Source organism: Garra rufa, chromosome 20 (assembly GCF_049309525.1).
Source record: "Garra rufa chromosome 20, GarRuf1.0, whole genome shotgun sequence".
Taxonomy (NCBI): domain Eukaryota; kingdom Metazoa; phylum Chordata; class Actinopteri; order Cypriniformes; family Cyprinidae; genus Garra; species Garra rufa.
In genome coordinates, this window is record NC_133380.1 from 3,848,200 (window position 1) to 3,868,694 (window position 20,495).

The 20,495-nt window shown below is 27.8% G+C and overlaps 1 protein-coding gene across 1 annotated transcript; it reads right to left on the reverse strand.

Moving 5' to 3' along the window:
* Positions 1–144: 144 nt before the first annotated feature.
* Positions 145–15,521, reverse strand: LOC141293727 (interleukin-17 receptor D-like). The gene is made up of 10 exons (XM_073825782.1): positions 15,384–15,521; positions 15,162–15,282; positions 13,362–13,406; positions 13,067–13,218; positions 8,833–8,898; positions 8,682–8,736; positions 8,491–8,601; positions 6,222–6,406; positions 2,571–3,507; positions 145–926 (listed from the first exon to the last, which is right to left on the reverse strand). The coding sequence occupies exons 1-10, from the start codon at positions 15,429–15,431 to the stop codon at positions 808–810; spliced, it is 1,839 nt and encodes a 612-aa protein (XP_073681883.1). The 5' UTR covers positions 15,432–15,521; the 3' UTR covers positions 145–807.
* Positions 15,522–20,495: the final 4,974 nt, after the last annotated feature.

Below are 20,495 nucleotides of genomic sequence, written 5' to 3' on the forward strand. Positions count from 1 at the left end.
ACACTTTTTGTGTATTTTTGCACTTCAAATATAGGAAACCTCACAAAAAAAAAACGCAGTCACAATGCACAATGCATATAAATCTTAGTTTATTAAGTCGTATCTCCTACATTAGAGTACTATAAAACAGTACAAAGTTTATATAATGTAGAAATCACTTCTAATATTCTAAAAAAAAAAAAACTGTACAAAACCTGGATAAACAAAGTACACAAATAAAACTCATAAAGTTAACAAAATGGCACATCTCAGTTGTTTTAGCTTGTACTTCCCTTTGTCATAAACAAACATTAGAGCTACTCTAGTCTGTTTACGCTGCTGTCAACATGTTTAAAACTTTTTTTAAGATCCACTTAAAACAAACAATGGCCTAAAATCATTAAAAAGCTCTTGATATGCTTCTAAAATCGAGCGTCATTTCCAAACAGCTTCAGTGAAACGATCCCCGGTCTACTGAAGCGTGTTAACGCAATAAATAAAAGTGAAATGACATGTTAAAACAACTCACATTCAGCTCCACACTCATGTCCACAGCTTCATGGCACTTTTAAGGCATTTTAAGGTCTGAATGACGTTGATTTGACACAGCTGGAACACAACGGACACGGCTGCATACTAAGTACGCAACCACTTTGGTTAAAAAGCGCCTTGACATAAAGTTTTCAGACGCTTCAATGTTCAATCCCTTAAGATCCGATCCGTCAAAGACTTTCCCTGATGAGGGATTCTGAAGAGCCGCTGGCAGCTTGTCCAAGTCAGTGGTAAGTACGGGAATTAAAGTGGCGATGCAAGTTCAGCTGAAGGCCACTAAGTGGAGGCAGCGGCTATGAGTCCTTCACTCTGATGGATGTTGTGATGAAGTTCTGCTTTGCATATTGTGGGAGCTGCGCACTGCAGAGAGCTGACAGCAGGGGGCTCTTCATCACCTGCAAACACAAACACACAAATCATCAATATATGTCGCATAAACCTCTATTTTCAAAGTCCATAATAATAATAATAATAATAATTCTTATTATTATATTAATTAGCAATTTAACATTCATAGCAATTTAAGTGATACGAATTGCATCTAAAATATTAAAACAATAAAACATTAAAACTTAAAATAGTATTTAATAATAATAATAATATTTTTCTAGTATATTATTATGGTTGCAGAGATAATATATTTCTTTACTGATTAATTTTAATAATTTTATTTACAATTTTTAATAATAATAATAATAATAGTAAATTAATTTAATTTATCATTATTATTATTATTAATAGTATAGCAATTAGTCGTTTAAATGTATAGCCATTTAAGTGATAAAAATTGCATCTAAAATATTAAAACAATAAAACATTAAAACTTTAAATAGTATTTAATAATAATAATAATTATTATTATTATTATTATTATTATTATTAAATACTATTTTTCTAGTATATCATTATGAATGCAAAGATAATATATTTCTTTACTGATTCATTTTAATTTTTTTTTTTTTTTAATTTTCAATTTAATTTAATTTACCATTATTATTATTGTTATTATTATTATAGCAATTAGTCATTTAAATGTATAGCAATTTAAGTGATACAAATTAAACAATCAAAATTATTCAGTAAAGAAATATATTACTAATGCAATCAATAATATACTGGAAAAATACTATTTAATAATGATAATTATTAATTAATATTAATAATCCTATTAATAACAATAATAATTATATTATTATTATTATTGTTATTATTATTATTATTTCTAGTATCCCTATTGTTATTATCATCAATTTTAGAATAATAAAATTAATCTGATCAATAAAAATATTATTGCATTCATACAATAGTACTTTAAAATAGAAATTACTATTTAATAAAATTAATATTATTTTTTTATTATATATTATTTTTTTATTTTATTATTATTAACAATAAGAATAATTATTAGTATTGTTTCAAAATCATATTTGTATTTTATTATTTAAATAATAAACATAAAACTAATTAATAAAACAATAATTACTATTACAATCATACTACTGTTCCATACATTAAAATGCATTTAATTATTTAATAAATGGTAATAAAATGAAAAATGGTGGTAATAAAATACTACTGCAATCATAACACTTTACTGTTAAATATAAATATTTTTAAAGATATATTTAATAATAATATAATATTTTATTATTAAATAACAACAAGAATTATTATTATTATTATTATTATTATTTCAAAATCATATTTTTATTTTATTATTTAAATAATAAACATTAAACAAATTAATGGAAAAATAAATAACCACTGCAATTATACTACTGTACTGTTTATAAAATAAACAGAGTATTTAATTATTTAATAATAATAATAATAATAATAATAATAATAATAATAATAAGTAGTAGTAGTAGTAGTAGTAAACTTTTATAATAAAATTACATTTTTATTTTACCATTATTTAGATTAGAAAATTAAACCAATCAGAAAATTATGATTGCAATAATACCACTATACAGTAAAATAAAAAATATTATCCTAAATTGAAATGCTATATTTATTTTATTGCTTAAAATTCTTACCAAGTCCTGAGGAGGAGGACACGCTGTCAGCCAGAGACGAGTTGTCGTGATCCGGCGAGAGTCCGTCCATCAGCGGAATGGAGAGCTCCGACGAAGGAACCGACGAATCGTAGATCCCCGAATCTCTGGGCATCTCCACTGGACTGGCTGATCCGTCCGGCCTGGACGACCCCACGTCCTGATGGGACGAACCCTCCCCGAGATCCTCCTGCGACAAACTCAGCGAAAGAGCCAGCTTCGGCGTCTGCGGCAGGACGAGGACGTTGCTCCTCACCGGACAGTCGCTCTCCGACGGGTGTTTGAGCTTCACCTCGTTCAGAACGAGCCCCGATTCGAGCTTCTCAGGAGGCGGGAGGCGTTTATTGGGTGGCGGTGGTGGCATGAGCTGCTTCTCGAACCAGTCTGGCTCCTGCTCGATGTGCTGGTGCATGTTACAGATGGCCACGTATAGCGAGCGGCCCGATTTGCTGCGGAAATAGTTGCGTTTGCTGACATTCGGCGGCTGTGGTTCGCGATCGGTCAGGCTGAGCTGGCGGGAATGAAGCCGAGCGAAGAGCTGGGGCAGCTGGTCCATTAGTTTATATTTGGGCGCCAGGCTGAGTGACGTCGGTATGTCGTTCTCATGAGAATAATCGAAGTACACCGACATGAAGCGTGAGAGGTCTGAGGACTTTTGATGCACCTCTTTGATTTTTTCTGCGATCATCGCTGTGGCTACGATGAATAGGTCCCTGTTGCTGGTGGAGTCGGATGCGGACGGTTCTCGGTTTTTCTCCTTCGACGTGGCCTTGCCCTTGCGGTGTCTTTTCTCCACGAAGTACTTCAGGCCTTTGGAGCAGACGGTGATGATGAAGTGAGCCTCGTCGATACGCCGGCTCAACCACGACATCTGACCCTCCTTGCAGATCTCCAAGTGCTCCCAGAGATCCAACGCCACCTGAGCATTCAGACAACAGACATTTAATTGTTTGATTAAAATTATTGGCAGGGACAATTTAATAGTGGCTGTGTATGGACATGTAATAGCGGCTCTACTAAATTTTATACCCTTGACAATCACAACAAGCTCCAAAGTTAGATCGGAATCAAATGATTTACAAACAAGCTCCAAAGTTCCGATCGGAATCAAATGATTTACAAACAAGCTCCAAAGTTCCGATCGGAATCAAATGATTTACAAACAAGCTCCAAAGTTCCGATCGGAATCAAATGATTTACAAACAAGCTCCAAAGTTCCGATCGGAATCAAATGATTTACAAACAAGCTCCAAAGTTCCGATCGGAATCAAATGATTTACAAACAAGCTCCAAAGTTCCGATCGGAATCAAATGATTTACAAACAAGCTCTAAAGTTCCGATCGGAATCAAATGATTTACAAACAAGCTCCAAAGTTCCGATCGGAATCAAATGATTTACAAACAAGCTCCAAAGTTCCGATCGGAATCAAATGATTTACAAACAAGCTCCAAAGTTCCGATCGGAATCAAATGATTTACAAACAAGCTCTAAAGTTCCGATCGGAATCAAATGATTTACAAACAAGCTCCAAAGTTCCGATCGGAATCAAATGATTTACAAACAAGCTCCAAAGTTCCGATCGGAATCAAATGATTTACAAACAAGCTCCAAAGTTCCGATCGGAATCAAATGATTTACAAACAAGCTCCAAAGTTCCGATCGGAATCAAATGATTTACAAACAAGCTCCAAAGTTCCGATCGGAATCAAATGATTTACAAACAAGCTCTAAAGTTCCGATCGGAATCAAATGATTTACAAACAAGCTCTAAAGTTCCGATCGGAATCAAATGATTTACAAACAAGCTCCAAAGTTCCGATCGGAATCAAATGATTTACAAACAAGCTCCAAAGTTCCGATCGGAATCAAATGATTTACAAACAAGCTCCAAAGTTCCGATCGGAATCAAATGATTTACAAACAAGCTCCAAAGTTCCAATCTGATTCACGATACATGCTCAGAAGTCCCGACCTAAATCAAATGATTTATCGAAACTTACTTACATTGTTTGATCAAAATTATTTCTAGAGACAATTTAGAAGTGTCTAGATATCGGTCCGGATATGTCATAGCATCTCTACTAAATTCAACACCCTTGAAAATCATAACTGATGTCCGACTTTGCAAACTATAGGTTTCTCTTTAAATATAAAGATATCAAACAACAGATTAATTAGATACTCTTAATTTAACAAAATGCTTAAGGACGTAATTATAAGTCAATCACTGAAGCGAGTTGAAATTTTGGTCACATTTTTTTAATGGGTAACCAGTTTAAATAGTGCTAACTACACTGTAAAAAGTTTTCACCAGTTTCAACTTAAAAACTTAAGTTTAGCAGCTGCTAAGAAGTTAAATCAACTAATTTTGATTGTAATAAGTTAAAATGACTTGTAGTTTTAAACTGATTTTACTTAAAAACTTAAGGCAGCTGCTGAACTTACGTTTTTAAGGTGAATGTGGTGAAAACTTTTTACAGTGTTGTGAAACACTCCATTAATATAACAAGCTGCACCTCAAAATACATGTTAAATGGAAACATTGTGCATTATAGGAAATCAGTTAAAAGCATCCAGTCATTTCATACCATTTAAGTAAATGCTACATTTATCAATATATACTGTAAGAAATATTAGAGAAATGACGTTGTATCTGATTGTATTAGTCTATATAGAGTGACAGTCAATGTAAAAAAAACAAATGGTTGCAGTAAATTAACACAAAAAAGCTTTCCAACTTTTTTCTGCCACTAGAGGGCGTCATCAGCAAACATTTCAAACCAAACTTCTTTTTTAAATCTGCTGCTGACTAAGTTTGCATTTATTTGATCAAAAACACAGTAAAACTGTGAAAATTTTTAATATAATTTGAGAATTTAATATAACTGTTTTGTATGTGAATATATGTTAAAATGTAATTTATTTTTGTGATGCAAAGCTGAATTGTCAGCATCATTACTCCAGTCTTCAGTGTCACACGATCTTTCAGAAATCATTTTAATATACTGATTTGCTGCTCAAGAAACATTTCTAATTATTTTCAATGTTAAAAACAGTTCATTTTTTTTTGTGGAAACCGAGATGCATTTATTTTTCAGGAATATAAAGATCAAAAGAGCAGCATTTACTTAAAATAGAATTCTTTTTTGAATCTTTTGCTCACCAAGTTTGCATTTATTTGATCAAAAACACAGTAAAAACAGTAAAAACATGAAAAAGTATTACAATTTAATATAACTGTTTTATATGTGAATATATGTTAAAATGTAATTTATTTCTGTGATGCAAAGCTGAATTTTCAGCATCATTGCTCCAGTCTTCTGTGTCACATGATCCTTCAGAAATCATTCTAATATGCTGATTTGCTGCTCAAGAAACATTTCTGATTATTACCAGTGATGAAAACAGTTAATCATTTTTTAATTATTGTGAAAACAGAGGTGCATTTTATTTTTCAGGATTATTTGATGAATATAAAGTTCAAAAGAACAGCATTTACTTAAAATAGAAACCTTTTGTAACATCATAGTTGTCTTTACTGTCACTTTTGATCTATTTAATGTATCCTTAACCTTAATCCTTAATGTATCCTTAATGAATAAAAGTATTAATTTCATTTAAATAACCTCACCTCACAGCCGCAGAAGTCCTGCAGGAAGAAGGCGAAGCTCTGGATGACGGCGAGGTGTTTGGGACAGTCTTTACTGGAGTAACAGATGAAGATCTTGGGTCTGGGCCAGGGTCTGTCTGCATTCAGAGCCGTGGTCTGAGATGAAGACTCTGAGCTCTCCTCGTCCAGGTGGGAGTAGATGTTCTCTGCAGAGGAATTCAGATCAGAGACGTGAATCTAACCAGGATCAAATGAGATTTGTAGCGAGTGGGAAAAAAAGTGCATTTATTGTTTCCATATGATCAGAGCTCCTTTTAGAGCACTGTAAGAACTGAAAGTAAAGCCTAATTTGTCCATGTTAGAGCAACAGATGTTTCTGTCTTACATCACCTCACATTCACCTTTACAAAAATGTACCATATTTTTAGCCTAAAATACTGTAGGTATGGGAAAAACATCTTATAGACTTAGGCTAATCATATTATAGTTAAATAAAATTAAAAACATATATAAAAAAAGGATAACTAAAATAAAAAATATATTATTTAAGCTAGTTGGAGAAAACAATTTCATTACTTGAAATAAAATATACATTAACTGAAATAAAATATATCAAAAATAAAACTTACACATATTTTAGATAGTTTACTAAATCTAAAACCATAGAAACATTTTTGTTTCTTAAAATAAAATAAACATAAAATGAAATAAAATATATTTTTTTAAATTATCATTTTATATTTCAGCTAAAACCATAAAAAACATTTTTGTTACTTAAATAAATATAATTAAATAAAATTAAATATTAAAAAACTAAAAAGCTAAAACCATAAAATAAACATTAAATGAAATAAATTAAACATTTTATATTTTAGGAAATTAACTGAAAATAAAACCATAAAAAAATATCTTAAACATTTTACATTTCAGCTAGTTGACTGAAAATTAAACCATAAACACATTTGTTATTTAAAATAAAATAAACATTAAATGAAATTTTAAAAATCTTAAACATTTTATATTTCAGATAATTAAAAACTAATTAAAAAAACTAATTAACCTAAAACCTTTAAAAAAAACATTTTTTAAACTTGAAATAAAATAAAGTATAAAAAAACTTTTTATTTTATTTCAGCTAGTTGCCAAAGCAATCTAAATCCATAGACACATTTTTGTTTCTTAAAATAAAATAAACATAAAATGAAATTAGCATTTTATATTTCAGCTAAAACCATAAAAAACATTTTTTTTACTCAAAATAAAAATAATTAAATAAAATTAAATATTTAAAAAATATCTTAAACATTTTATATTTTAGCTAATTAACAAAAGCTAAAACCATAAAATAAACATTAAATGAAATAAATTAAACATTTTATATTTTAGGAAATTAACTGAAAAAATAAAATAAGCATTATTTGAAATACAATAAAAAATGAAAAAATATCTTAATTTAAATTTTACATTTCAGCTAGTTGACTGAAAATAAAACCATAAAAACATTTGTTACTTAAAATAAAATAAACATTAAATGAAATTTAAAAAATCTTAAACATTTTATATTTCAGCTAATTGACTGAAACTAAAACCATACTTTTCAAAAACCATACCAACCAACTTTTATCTTACTTGAAATTAATTAAACATTAAATTAATTAAAATAATAAAAATATGCATTAAAAAAATTGTTACTTGAAAATAAAATATTAAATGAATTTAACAAAAAAAAAAAACATTTTACATTTCAGTTAATTAAAAAAAAACTATTTAAAAAACGAATTAAACTAAAACCTTAAAAAAAAAACTTTTTTTTAACTTGAAATAATGTATTAAAAAAACGTTTTATTTTATTTCATCTAGTTGCCAAAGCAATATTTCTCTTTTTCATTAAGTTTAACTTAATGTACTAAAATTGTACTTAATGTACTAAAAATAAGTAAATAAAAATTAAAATAAAAAAATATATGAAATATAACAGCATCTCAAAGACACTAAAACAACACTATTCTAGAGACACTTTTATTTGTAAAATCTTCCCGAAATGTTGGAAAGTGAACACAAACATGTAACGAATGAGTTTTTCTTATGCAAGACGCATTACCCACTAACAGGCTTACAGGAGTTTCTTTTGTGCGTGTCTGAAGCAGAGCTGCAGCAGAATGGCATGAGCGCAAACGCTTAGATTCCATCACGCATTAATCCTGCTCAATGCCGTCAGATTACACAGATCGGCTTACAAATACTGGACAAAAGGGAGGAAACCCGATCCCCGCTAATGACGGATACGCACCTTGCTGTTTCTTGCGACACATGACGGTGAAGAGAGTGGCGAAGGCCGACATGATGACCAGCGGGACGGTGATGGCCATAGCGCGGATCGGTCCGGCCCACGGAGAATGCACTGCAAACGCAAACAACATCTAATTAGTGCAAATAGAGATGCTAAATGTTCAAAAAGTATACAAATGTCAGTCTTTTTACCTTGGCTCACATGGTACTGAGTCTGTTTTCTGGTCGTGTTGTTGTCATCACGAAGCTGCAGGAATAAGAAGGTAATTTTTTTTTTTGCTTAGCTCAATAAATGTTAAATAAAAACTTAATTAGTAGCATATGAAATGAATAACGCTCAAACCTCGATTGCATAAGTTCCCGGAGTGACGTCTTGTAAAACACAGGTCGTTTTAGGGCCATTTTGTTCCTGCAAGGAAAGCAGAGACACATTATTTAATAAAACAAATATTAATTAATTAATAATAATTATTATTTATTAATATTTAATATAATTATTATTATTATTAATAATAATAATAATAAAATTATAAATAAATAATAAATTAACATTTAATAAATTATTGCATTAATATAAATAATAAAGAATAAGTTCTACTACTAATTATAGTCTTAATAATAATTATTTAGTAAAATATAAATAATTATTATTATTATTTTATTTGAAATGCACTTTTCTCAACTAATAATAGTAGTGTTTATTATTCAATATAATATAATAATATTAATAAAAATAATAATCATAATAATTAGAAAAATAATAGATAAATATTCAATAAATAATATGTGATAATTTATTGTGCTAATAATAATCATTACTAACATTATTAATAATAGATATAAATTAATAAGTACTACTACTACTAATAATAGTCATAATAATTAAATGAAATATCAATAATTATTACAATTAATTATTAATGATTATATAAAATAAATAGTAATATTTATTATTATTTTATAAATAATTATTATATATAGTAATTATTATTATTATTTATTTTTATATTACATATTTTATTTGTAATGGGCTTTTCTCAATTACTATTACTATTGTTATGATATATTGAATATTATGATATTTTTATTATTAGATATTTTTATTTGAAATAAAATTAATAATAATAATAACCATAAATTAATATAATAACCATATTATTAAATAAAAATAATAAATAATGAATAAGAATAATATATAATAATTTATAATAATTAATAAGTACGACTACTACTAATAATAATAGTCATTATAATAAACGAGTACAATAAAATTATTATATAAACAAATAATTTTTTAATTATTATTATATTAATTTTATAATTATACATTTTATTTGTAATGTGCTTTTCTAAATGAGCTTTACTGTTATAAGTAGTATTTATTAATATTTAATATAATTATTATTATTAATAATAATAATAATAAAAATTATAAATAAATAATAAATTAACATTTAATAAATTATTGCATTAATATAAATAATAAAGAATAAGTTCTACTACTAATTATAGTCTTAATAATAATTATTTAGTAAAATATAAATAATTATTACAACTATTATCAAATATTACTAATAAAATAATAATGATTAAATTAATAAATAATAACAACAGCAGATGTAGAAGAGTTTGTTTCTTCATCCAATTTTGAGAAATGTAGCATTTCATCACTTGCTCACTAATTAATCCTTTGCAGTGAATGGGTGCCGTCAGAATGAGATTCCAAACAGCTGATAAAAACATCACAATAATCCACAAGTAATCCACACCACTCCAGTCCATCAGTTAATGTCTTAAAAAAACAAAAGCTGCGTGTTTGTAAGAAACAAACCCATCATTAAGACTTTTTTTTTTTACTTCAAACCATTGCTTCTGGCCAAAATATAAAAATCCATAATCCATAATAACGATTCCTCCAGTGTAAAAATCCATCTCCTGTTTTTAGACTGTTTTGGCTTGTAAACAGTCCTTGATCTGTGCAGATCTTTCTCCTAATTCAGACAAAATGGCTTTTTCATCAGGGAAAGCAATAGTATGGATGGTTTGAAGTTAAAAAACATCTTAATGATGAATTAGTTTCTTACAAACATGGAGCTTTTGGTTTCTCAAGATGTTAACTGATGGACTGGAGTGGTGTGGAAAACTTGTGTACTATTGTGATGTTTTTATCAGCTGTTTGGACTCTCATTCTGACGGCACCCATTCACATCCATTGTTGAGCAAGTGATTGAATGCTACATTTCTCCAAATCTGATGAAGGAACAAACTCATCTACATTAAGGTAAACATTCAAACACATCTAGTTTATGTTTGCGGATGCTATACATTAAAGTAGTTTCTAATGCATTCAGTTTCACAGAAACCAGCGGTGGGAAACTGAAATGCTAACTATGATCTCACAGAGATCCATAAAGCGTCTGAAGTCTGGAATCCCCCGTTGGTGGCTTCGCTCACCTCAAATTTCACCTCTTTCTATTATCGCTACAAACAATGCCGGCCGGCCCGGCTACAGATATGAGCGCTGCGCTCTTCTGAAAAGAGCCAGGACAATACTTTCACACCCTCTAATAGGAAGAAGATGTGAATAGTGTGGTTCAAAAGAAGCAGGTCGTGTTCCAAAATGACACAAATATGAAACATCTCATGTGGTGTTGAAATAATAAAACCTAAAAAAAAAATGTGATTCCAAGTTCACTTCCGCTAAAGTCTTAAAGAGACTTCAAAATTGAAGTTCACATTTAAATTGTAATTATTATTATTATTCATACATAATAACAATACCAATATTATTATTATTAATTTGTAATATAAATAAAAACTACAACTACTAATAAATGTCATTACTAGTAGTATATAACTATTTAATTTAATATAATATAATTATTAGTAAGAATAATAATTATACAAAATAATAAATACATACTGAACACATTTAATATTTAATTAATAATAATAATTATTGCCATCATTATTATTAATAAGTACTACTACTTCAAGTCATAATAATAATAATTATTTAAATTAATTATTACTATTTAAATGTATTATTATTAAGATATTCTTTGCCATAATTATTATACATTTTATTTGTAATGTGCTTTTCTCAATTAATATTACTAGTAGTGTTTATTATTATTTAATAATATCTTTATTAATTATTATAATAATATAATTTTTGATATAATATAATAAGATAAAAAAAGATAATAATAATTATAAAAATAATAATGAATATAAATTTAGTAATTTATTGCATTATTAAATAATTACTGCCATTATTAATAAATATTACTACTAATAATAGTATAATAATAATTAAGTAAAATATAAAGAATTATTAAAATGAATTGTTAATGATTAAATAAATACTAAATATATTAATATTATTATTGTTATTAAGAAAAATAACTATACTAATTATAAAAAATAATAAATAAATACTGAATACATATTTAATCATTTATTGTATTAATAATAATAATAATTATTATTATTATTATTATTATTGGTAAATAATAAGTACTACTACTACTAGTCATAACAATAATAATAATAATTATTATTATTATTATTATTATTATTATTATGCAATTTATTAATAATTTATTATTACATAAACATTATTATTATTAGGCTATTCTTTGTATTCTATTTATAATGTGGTTTCCTCAATTAATATTACTAGTATTAATAATATTTATATTAATTACTATAATAATATAATATAATAAGATAAATTATAAGATAATTATAAAAAATATTTATTATTGCCATTATTATTAATAAATAATAATAAATACTACTACTAATAATAATAGGCATAATAATAATTAAGTAAAAAATAAATAATAATTAGTAAATAATATTTTAAAAATTATGATTATATTCATTTTTATATTACACATTTTATTTGTAATGTGTTTTTCTTAATTACTATTACTAGTAATTATTTACTATTTACTAATTATTCATAATTATTTATTATATTAAATAATAATAATAATATAAATCACTAATTATTATACATTCTTCTGCTTTAGTGTTTCACAGAAGAAAGAAAGCCAAATGCGTTTGAATGACATGAGGCTGAGTAAATGATGACAGAACATCCATTTCTGGCTAAACTATCCCATGAAGAGAGTCAGTCCTGAACCAAAAATACATGTGTCCTTTGCCAAAAGAAAGACAGATAGCCATCTTTTAACTCCCAGCGCAGTTTCTAAGTGACAAAGAACTGCTGTAAAAGCACTCTGCTCTATTCATTTCCGTCTCCAACACAACCAAAGCGTGGAAAGCAGCAGAACAAGTCCGTTTCCCAGAGCGGCCATTCGCCGGACAAGACTATATATTATTCCAGCTGTCTGGGAAGAGCATTACACGCTGCTGGAAGCATTAACCCTGAACATCTCACTTCCAGCTTCAGAGCTAACAGAATATGCAAACAATTACAGTCACCCCAAACATGAAAAACATTAGGAAACCTTGTTAAAATGACATGAGAGTCTTGAATTATGAATGCAAATGTTTATGAATTATTGCCAGGATTGTTTCAAAGTGATTACTAGGTAAATGCTCACAGGTTTGCAGCGTTTCAGTCTGAAGGGCCCCTCCTGTCTGAGCTTGTAGTACAGATAGTAGAAGGTGAAGCCGAATGTGGAGGGGGCGTGGTCAAACACAACATGCAAATTAGATCCCAGTTGAGAAACATTCAGCATCTTGGGTTTCCAGACTGTCAGGGAAGAAAGACAAAGATAAACAGGGTTGGTTTTGGGTTCTTTTGAGGTCCATGTTTAGGTGTTTCACAGCTTGGTCTAAGAAAAACAGATGAATTGGATTTGACATCTTTATTTTCTTTCTTTCTAAAGAACTCACATGGTTTGCAGACGAGGTTATCTGGGCCAAGAAGTACTTCACAACCTGTGAGAACGCAAGGAACAAGGGAGAGAAATTACTTCCGTTTTTGGTAAATGTTTCCATGGCTGTTCAAGTCTATTTAACCTGCATTAAAGTACCATATGACACTTTTAATTTTGTGTACCAGAGTATTTTTATTAATTTAATTAATATTAATTAATTTAATTTCTATTTATTATTATTCTAAATTATTAAATAAATATTTTTTATAATTTTAGAATTAAATAATAAACATTTAATTATACACTTGGCATTTTGTGCACCAGATTATTACATTATTATAATTTTAAATATTTATTTAAAATAAAATAAAAATTTAATTGTGTATGAAAATAATAATAAAAATAAAAATAAATTATAAATAGTACAAACAAATGACAAAATAAAAAATATTTTTAATATAATCATTTTTAATTACATTATAAACATTTAATTATAAATTTGTCATTTTGTGTATTTTAATTGTAGGAAGGATTTTGAATGATTTTAATTATAATTCTAAATATTTTTGTATAAAAATATTTATACATATTTAATAATAATAATAAATAATAATAAATTCTAAAATAAGTAAAATATTTGAATAATTTTATAATTAAATAATAAACATTTAATTATACACTTGGCATTTTGTGCACCAGATTATTTCATCATTTTAATCATAATTATAAATATTTATTTAAAATTAAAAAAATTTAAATTGTGTATGAAAATAATAATAATAAAAAATAATTATAAATAGTACAAACAAATGACAAAATAAAAAATATTTTTAATATAATCATTTTTAATTACATTATAAACATTTAATTATAAATTTGTCATTTTGTGTATTTTAATTGTAGGAAGGATTTTTAATGATTTTAATTATAATTCTAAATATTTTTGTATAAAAATATTTATACATATTTAATAATAGTAATAAATGATAATAAATTCTAAAATAAGTAAAATATTTGAATAATTTTATAATTAAATAATAAACATTTAATTATACACTTGGCATTTTGTGCACCAGATTATTAAATTATTCTACTTATAATTATAAATATTTATTTAAAAAAAAACATGAAAAGTCTGTCAAAATAGTGATGAAAATAAATAATAAATATTACAAATTACAAAGTTACATTATAAACATTTTATTATAAATTTGGCAGTTTGTGTACCAGATTATTAAATAATTTTATTTAGAATTCTAAATATTTTTGATAAAAAAATATCACAGTAATAATTACAGATATTTAATAATAATAATAATATTAATAATAGCCACTTTTAATTTTGTGTAGCAGAATATTTTCGAATTATTTTTAAATAAATGGTATAATAAATATTAATAAAAAATAACATTTTGACATAAATAATAATAATAATATTAATAATAGCCATGTGAATTATAAAAGCCACTTTTAATTTTGTGTAGCAGAATATTTTCGAATTATTTTTAAATAAATGGTATAATAAATATTAATAAAAAATAACATTTTGAAATAAATAATAATAGTAATAATAAATTATAAAATAAAAAATTTATTTGTATAATTTTGTAACATTTGTCATGTTGTGCACCAGATTACAACATTATTTTAATTATAATTATAAATATTTATAAAATTATATATCATAATAATAAAAAAAATAAATCATAAATATTACAAATAAATTACAAAATATCAAGTTAAACTATTTATAATTACATTATAACATTTAATTATAATTATATCATTTTGTGTACCATTCAGATTTAACACTCACTGTTAGTGCGCAGAAAAGATGGCGGAAAGAAGCTGTCGTTCAAGAATGTAGGAAATGGCACGATTCGGACCATGTAGTCGGTCTCAAAGGCGAGACCAGCGAAGGGCTGTGAGCTCATCCTCTGTTGGGAAACACACAAAATAGTGCCAAACAGATGAATATGAACATAAAAACTAATTTCCCACTAAATTACAAGTCTAATATAAACCACATCATACTCACAATGGTTTTGTAAGAGAAGTTAAGCTGTCGCGGATCCTTCAGGATCATGTGCTGGCACTGCTTTCCCTCGGGATTCTTGTCCTCCAGATACACTCTGAATCCTTTCACATGTTCAATACCTAACAGATCAAACAGGTTGTGTGAATTAAAGAGGATTAGATGATATAAAAGCACAGATATAAATCTAGATGACTGCAGCGCACCTGTCCTGACTGAGCTTTGAAAATGCATAAATCAAGCAGGACATATTTGCATTTTTAATGTTAGTCAAGGTTTATTGCTCCAAAAACGTAAATGTAGCTTTTTTTGGCCATATTTCACCTTTCTGATCTGTTTTTGCTTCCCCTGCTCAAATTTTAGATTTTGCTAAAATTTATTCTGAGGAAAGATAGACATGTATAGTGATGAAAGCCAAAATATTAAAATGTTATGAATGAATATTTACTGAGGTCAAAATGGCAATTTTCACCTTAGATTTAGAGTCAAGTTACGGGGAAGGGGGGGGTGACTTTAGAAAGATGGCAGCATTATTATCTTATTTTTGCACAGAGGTTGGTAGTTATATTAGTAAAATCTGTTGACTTTAGCAATCTTTGTTGCATTATGTGCCAATGGTGACCATTAAAATATTGAAAAAACAGCACTTTTCAAGTTTTTTCTCCAAAGTTTGCATGCCTGTAACTCAAGAAGTATTAAAGATATCTACATGCCTTTTTAGATATTGGGTCTTAATAAACTCTTCTTTTGGCATCTTCATTTTTAATGCCCTATGAGATTTGGTTCAAGAGATATTGGAATTTAAATGTGGCTTCAGGTGTAAACCATTAAAACGTACACATTTTCAGTGGTCAAAAACCAAATGTGGGTCAGCTTGAAATAATACGATACTTATTTTCTTTTAAAAAGGAATGTCTGAAGAACAAATAATGTTTAAACTAGACATGTATCTCGTTTATTTCTGTCAAGACAACTGCATTGAACATGCCAGTCTGAGTGCCATAAATATTCTTTTTCCAAAGTTCGACTGCCTTTAACTCAAGAAGTATTGAAGATATCACAATAAGATTTTAGATTCTAGTTCTTCATTTACTTTTCTTTTAGCATCTTAATTTTCAAGACCCTATATCGTTCATTTCCAGAGATATGGGGATCTCAATGTGGCTCCATGTCCAGATTGTTAAATGTTACCCATTTTCAGTGGTTGGAAACCAAATGTTAGTCACTTTGTATACAGCTGAGCTGATACTTGTTTCATTTAAAGAACAATGTCTGAAGAAAAAATAATGTTGAAATTAGAATTGTATCTTATTTCCCACTATCAGAATAACTGAATCAACTAGAATCTAAAATCATATTGCAATATCTTTAATACTTTCTGAGTTATAGGCATGCAAAATAATATTTATAGCACTCAGACTGGTATGTTCAATGCAGTTGTCTTGACAGATGAAACAAGATACATCTACAGTTTTAACATTGTTTGTTCTTCAGACATTCCTCTTTAAAATAAAAGAAGTATCGTATTTTTTTAAACTGACACACATTTGATTTTTGACCACTGGAAATGTGTACATTTTAACGATTTTACTCCTGGAGGCATATTGAGGTTCCAATATCTCTGGAACCCAATCTCATAGGGCATTAAAAATAAAGATGACAAAAGGAAAGTTTCTTAACACCCAATATCTAAAAGGGCATTAAGGTATCTTTAGTACTTCCTGAGTTACAGGCATGCAAACTTTGGAGGAAAAACTTGAAAAGTGATGTTTCCCCATTTTTGAATGGTCAACATTGGCACATAATGCAACAAAGATTGCTAAAGACAACATATTTGACTAATATAACTACTAATCTCTGTGTAAAAACAACATAATGATGCTGCCATCTTTCTGAAGTCATTTTTACCCCCTGTAACTTGACTCTGAATCTAAAGTGAAAATTGGCATTTTGACCTCCCTCTACAAAATAATGGATTACTCTGTAAATATTCATCTATGACATTTAATATTTTAGCTTTCATCCCTATACATGTCTATCTTCCTTCAGAATAAATATTAGCGAAATCAAAAAATTTGAGCCGGGAAACTCTGATTGAGTTGAGTGCAATTCATATTTACATAACAGATCAATTCATAAAAAGCATTAAAAGGTAAATTTTTGCATATTTTTTTTCTTTGAGTTGATTTATAATGTTAAGGTCAAGGTTTATTGGCTCAAAAATGTAAATCTAGCTTTTTTAGCTATTTTTCACCTTTCTGATCTGACTAAACAGGCTGTTTTTGCTGCTGTACCTTTAAGATTCTCAGTTAACTGGTGCAATTCACATTTATATAACATATCAATTAATAAAAAGCATTAAAAGTTACATTTAAGCATTAAAATGTTTTCTTTGAGTTGATTTATAATGTTAAGGTCAAGGTTTTATTGGCTCAAAAATGTAATTTTTTGCTACTGTACCTTTAAGATTCTCAGCTAAATGGTGCAATTGCCATTTATATAACAGATCAATTCATAAAAAGCATTAAAACTGACATTTTTGCATTACATTTTTTTCCTTGAGTTGATTTCTAATGTTAAGGTCAATGTTTATTGGCTAAAAAATGTAAATGTAGTCTTTTTTGGCCATATTTCACTTTTCTGATCTGAAAAACAGGCTGTTTTTGCTACTGTACCTTTAAGATTCTCAGTTAACACTCGCAATTCACATTTATGTAACAGATCAAATGATAAAAAGCATTAAAAGTAATATTTTCCATTATTTTTAAATTCTTTAAGTTGATTTATAACATTAAGGTAAAGGTTTATTGGCTAAAAAAATGTAAATTTAGTCTTTTTTGGCCATATTTCACTTTTCTGATCTGAATAAACAGGTTGTTTTTGCTACTGTACCTTTAAGACTCTCAGTTCACTGGTGCAATTTACATTTATATAACAGATAAATTCATAAGAAGAATTTTTGCATTAAATATTTTTTTTCCTTGAGTTGATTTCTAATGTTAAGGTCAATGTTTATTGGCTAAAAAATGTAAATGTAGTCTTTTTTGGCCATATTTCACTTTTCTGATCTGAATAAACAGGCTGCTTTTGCTACTGTACCTTTAAGATTCTCAGTTAACACTCGCAATTCACATTTATGTAACAGATCAAATGATAAAAAGCATTAAAAGTGATATTTTCCATTATTTTTAAATTCTTTAAGTTGATTTATAACATTAAGGTAAAGGTTTATTGGCTAAAAAATGTAAATGTAGTCTTTTTTGGCCATATTTCACTTTTCTGATCTGAATAAACAGGTTGTTTTTGCTACTGTACCTTTAAGACTCTCAGTTCACTGGTGCAATTTACATTTATATAACAGATAAATTCATAAGAAGAAATTTTGCATTAAATATTTTTTTCTTTGAGTTGATTTATAATGTTAAGGTCAAGATTTATTGGCTCAAAAATGCAAATGCAATCTTTTTTGGCCATATTTCGCCTTTCTGATCTGAATAAAGAGGCTGTTTTTGCTATTGTACCTTTAAGACTAACTGGTGAAATTCTTGGATTAAGAGCTGAATATTCAAATAAGAGCGGTCATATGTTAATGAGCTTATGTTAATGATCAGAACATAGATTTTCTAATGAGTTTGAAACAATAGACAGCTGTGTCTGTACTTTCGGATGAAGTCTAACAGATGTGCGGGATGTGCACAGAACTTCCTGTAAACCTGTTTAAGTCCCGCCATAAACCTTCAGGACTGTAAAAGGCACGAAAGTTTCAAAGCATGCAGCATTTTTTAATCTTCCTTTCCTTCCCTCTGTTTCTTTTTTTATTAGCACCCCTGAAGACAGAGCGGACGGGAGCATGCGTGCCAGCGGAGCATTCCCGTGCCCTTCAAAGTGTGCCAGCCTGCCTCCCTTTTAATTAGATTTCTGTCTTATCAGTTGCAGAGGGAAGAGGGGAGAAGAAAAGGCTCCCGCACACATTCCGTGTGGTTCCGATTACCACGGCGGGAGAGGCCTGATGGGACGGGTGTAACTCCACACCTCCGCCGGCCTACAGATAGCATCAAGAGAGAGCCGCCCCATCACACAACCTTCAAAAACACCACTGAAGGTGGAAAAAAAAAGCTGCGGAACTGGTTGTGCACTCTTGTTTTCCTCACTTTTTATCGGGTCTTGTAAACGGTTGCTTTACTTTAAAGCGATTAATATTGTATATGCATTAGGCATTATGAACTAATCATTAAAAATATTAGGTTTCTATGCTGTTTTCAGTTGATGCATGAACAAAATGTCACTAAATATTTATTATTTAATGCATGTTTGAATAAATCTGTCATTAAAACAAATTATTCTTATATCCAAAGTATAAACGTTTATATTTCAGCAACAAAATGGAGTAGAAAAATAATTATATCATGTAAAAGTTGATAAGAACTTAAATTTATTTTATTTAAAATGTAAATATTTATATTTTATTTGAGTGTTAATTGATTAATTAACTTAAACTTGCATTAACTAATTTTTTTTTTTTAGTATTTTAGTGCATTAAAATATCAACACATTGTTTAACATTTTTAAGGATTTGAAGATCAGGATTCTTAAACTTTCTTTGTCACCTGAACCAATTTAACCTAAAATATTCACTTGAAGTACCTTTTTACGTGGTTAATATTTAAATAATTAAAAAACACATTTGCACACATTTGGGTTTTTTTTTTATGAAGATTTTTTACAAACAATTTATATAATAATTTAAAATAATTTATATTTTTACATTTTACAATTAAAATAATTTTTTTAACTTTTATTTTAATTCTTTTTATGTCATTTCGACACCCAGCAGTTCTCTCACGAACTTTTTCATGCAATCAAACATACTATTCAAGTGCAAAACAAATTAACTTGTAATTAAATCAAATTAAATATCCTTAAAAATCCTTTTAAGGCTGTTTTAAATTAAATTATTTTTTTAAGTGCAATCCTTTTTTTTTATTATACATAAACCATACACAAATACATTTATTTATTTTTAAATAATAAAAATAATATGCATGTCTAAAAATATTAAAATATGTCTTTTTATTAAATATATATTTTAAAATATTTTATACACCATTATATAAA

Excerpts from the sequence above, each read along its gene's own strand:
- LOC141293727 (XM_073825782.1), bottom strand. The coding sequence starts at position 15,431 with ATGATCCTGAAGGATCCGCGACAGCTTAACTTCTCTTACAAAACCATT. Across the intron at positions 8,602-8,681 it reads TCAGTACCATGTGAGCCAAG|TGCATTCTCCGTGGGCCGGA; the intron begins GTAAAAAGACTG and ends TTGCGTTTGCAG. Across the intron at positions 3,508-6,221 it reads AGGACTTCTGCGGCTGTGAG|GTGGCGTTGGATCTCTGGGA; the intron begins GTGAGGTTATTT and ends CTGAATGCTCAG.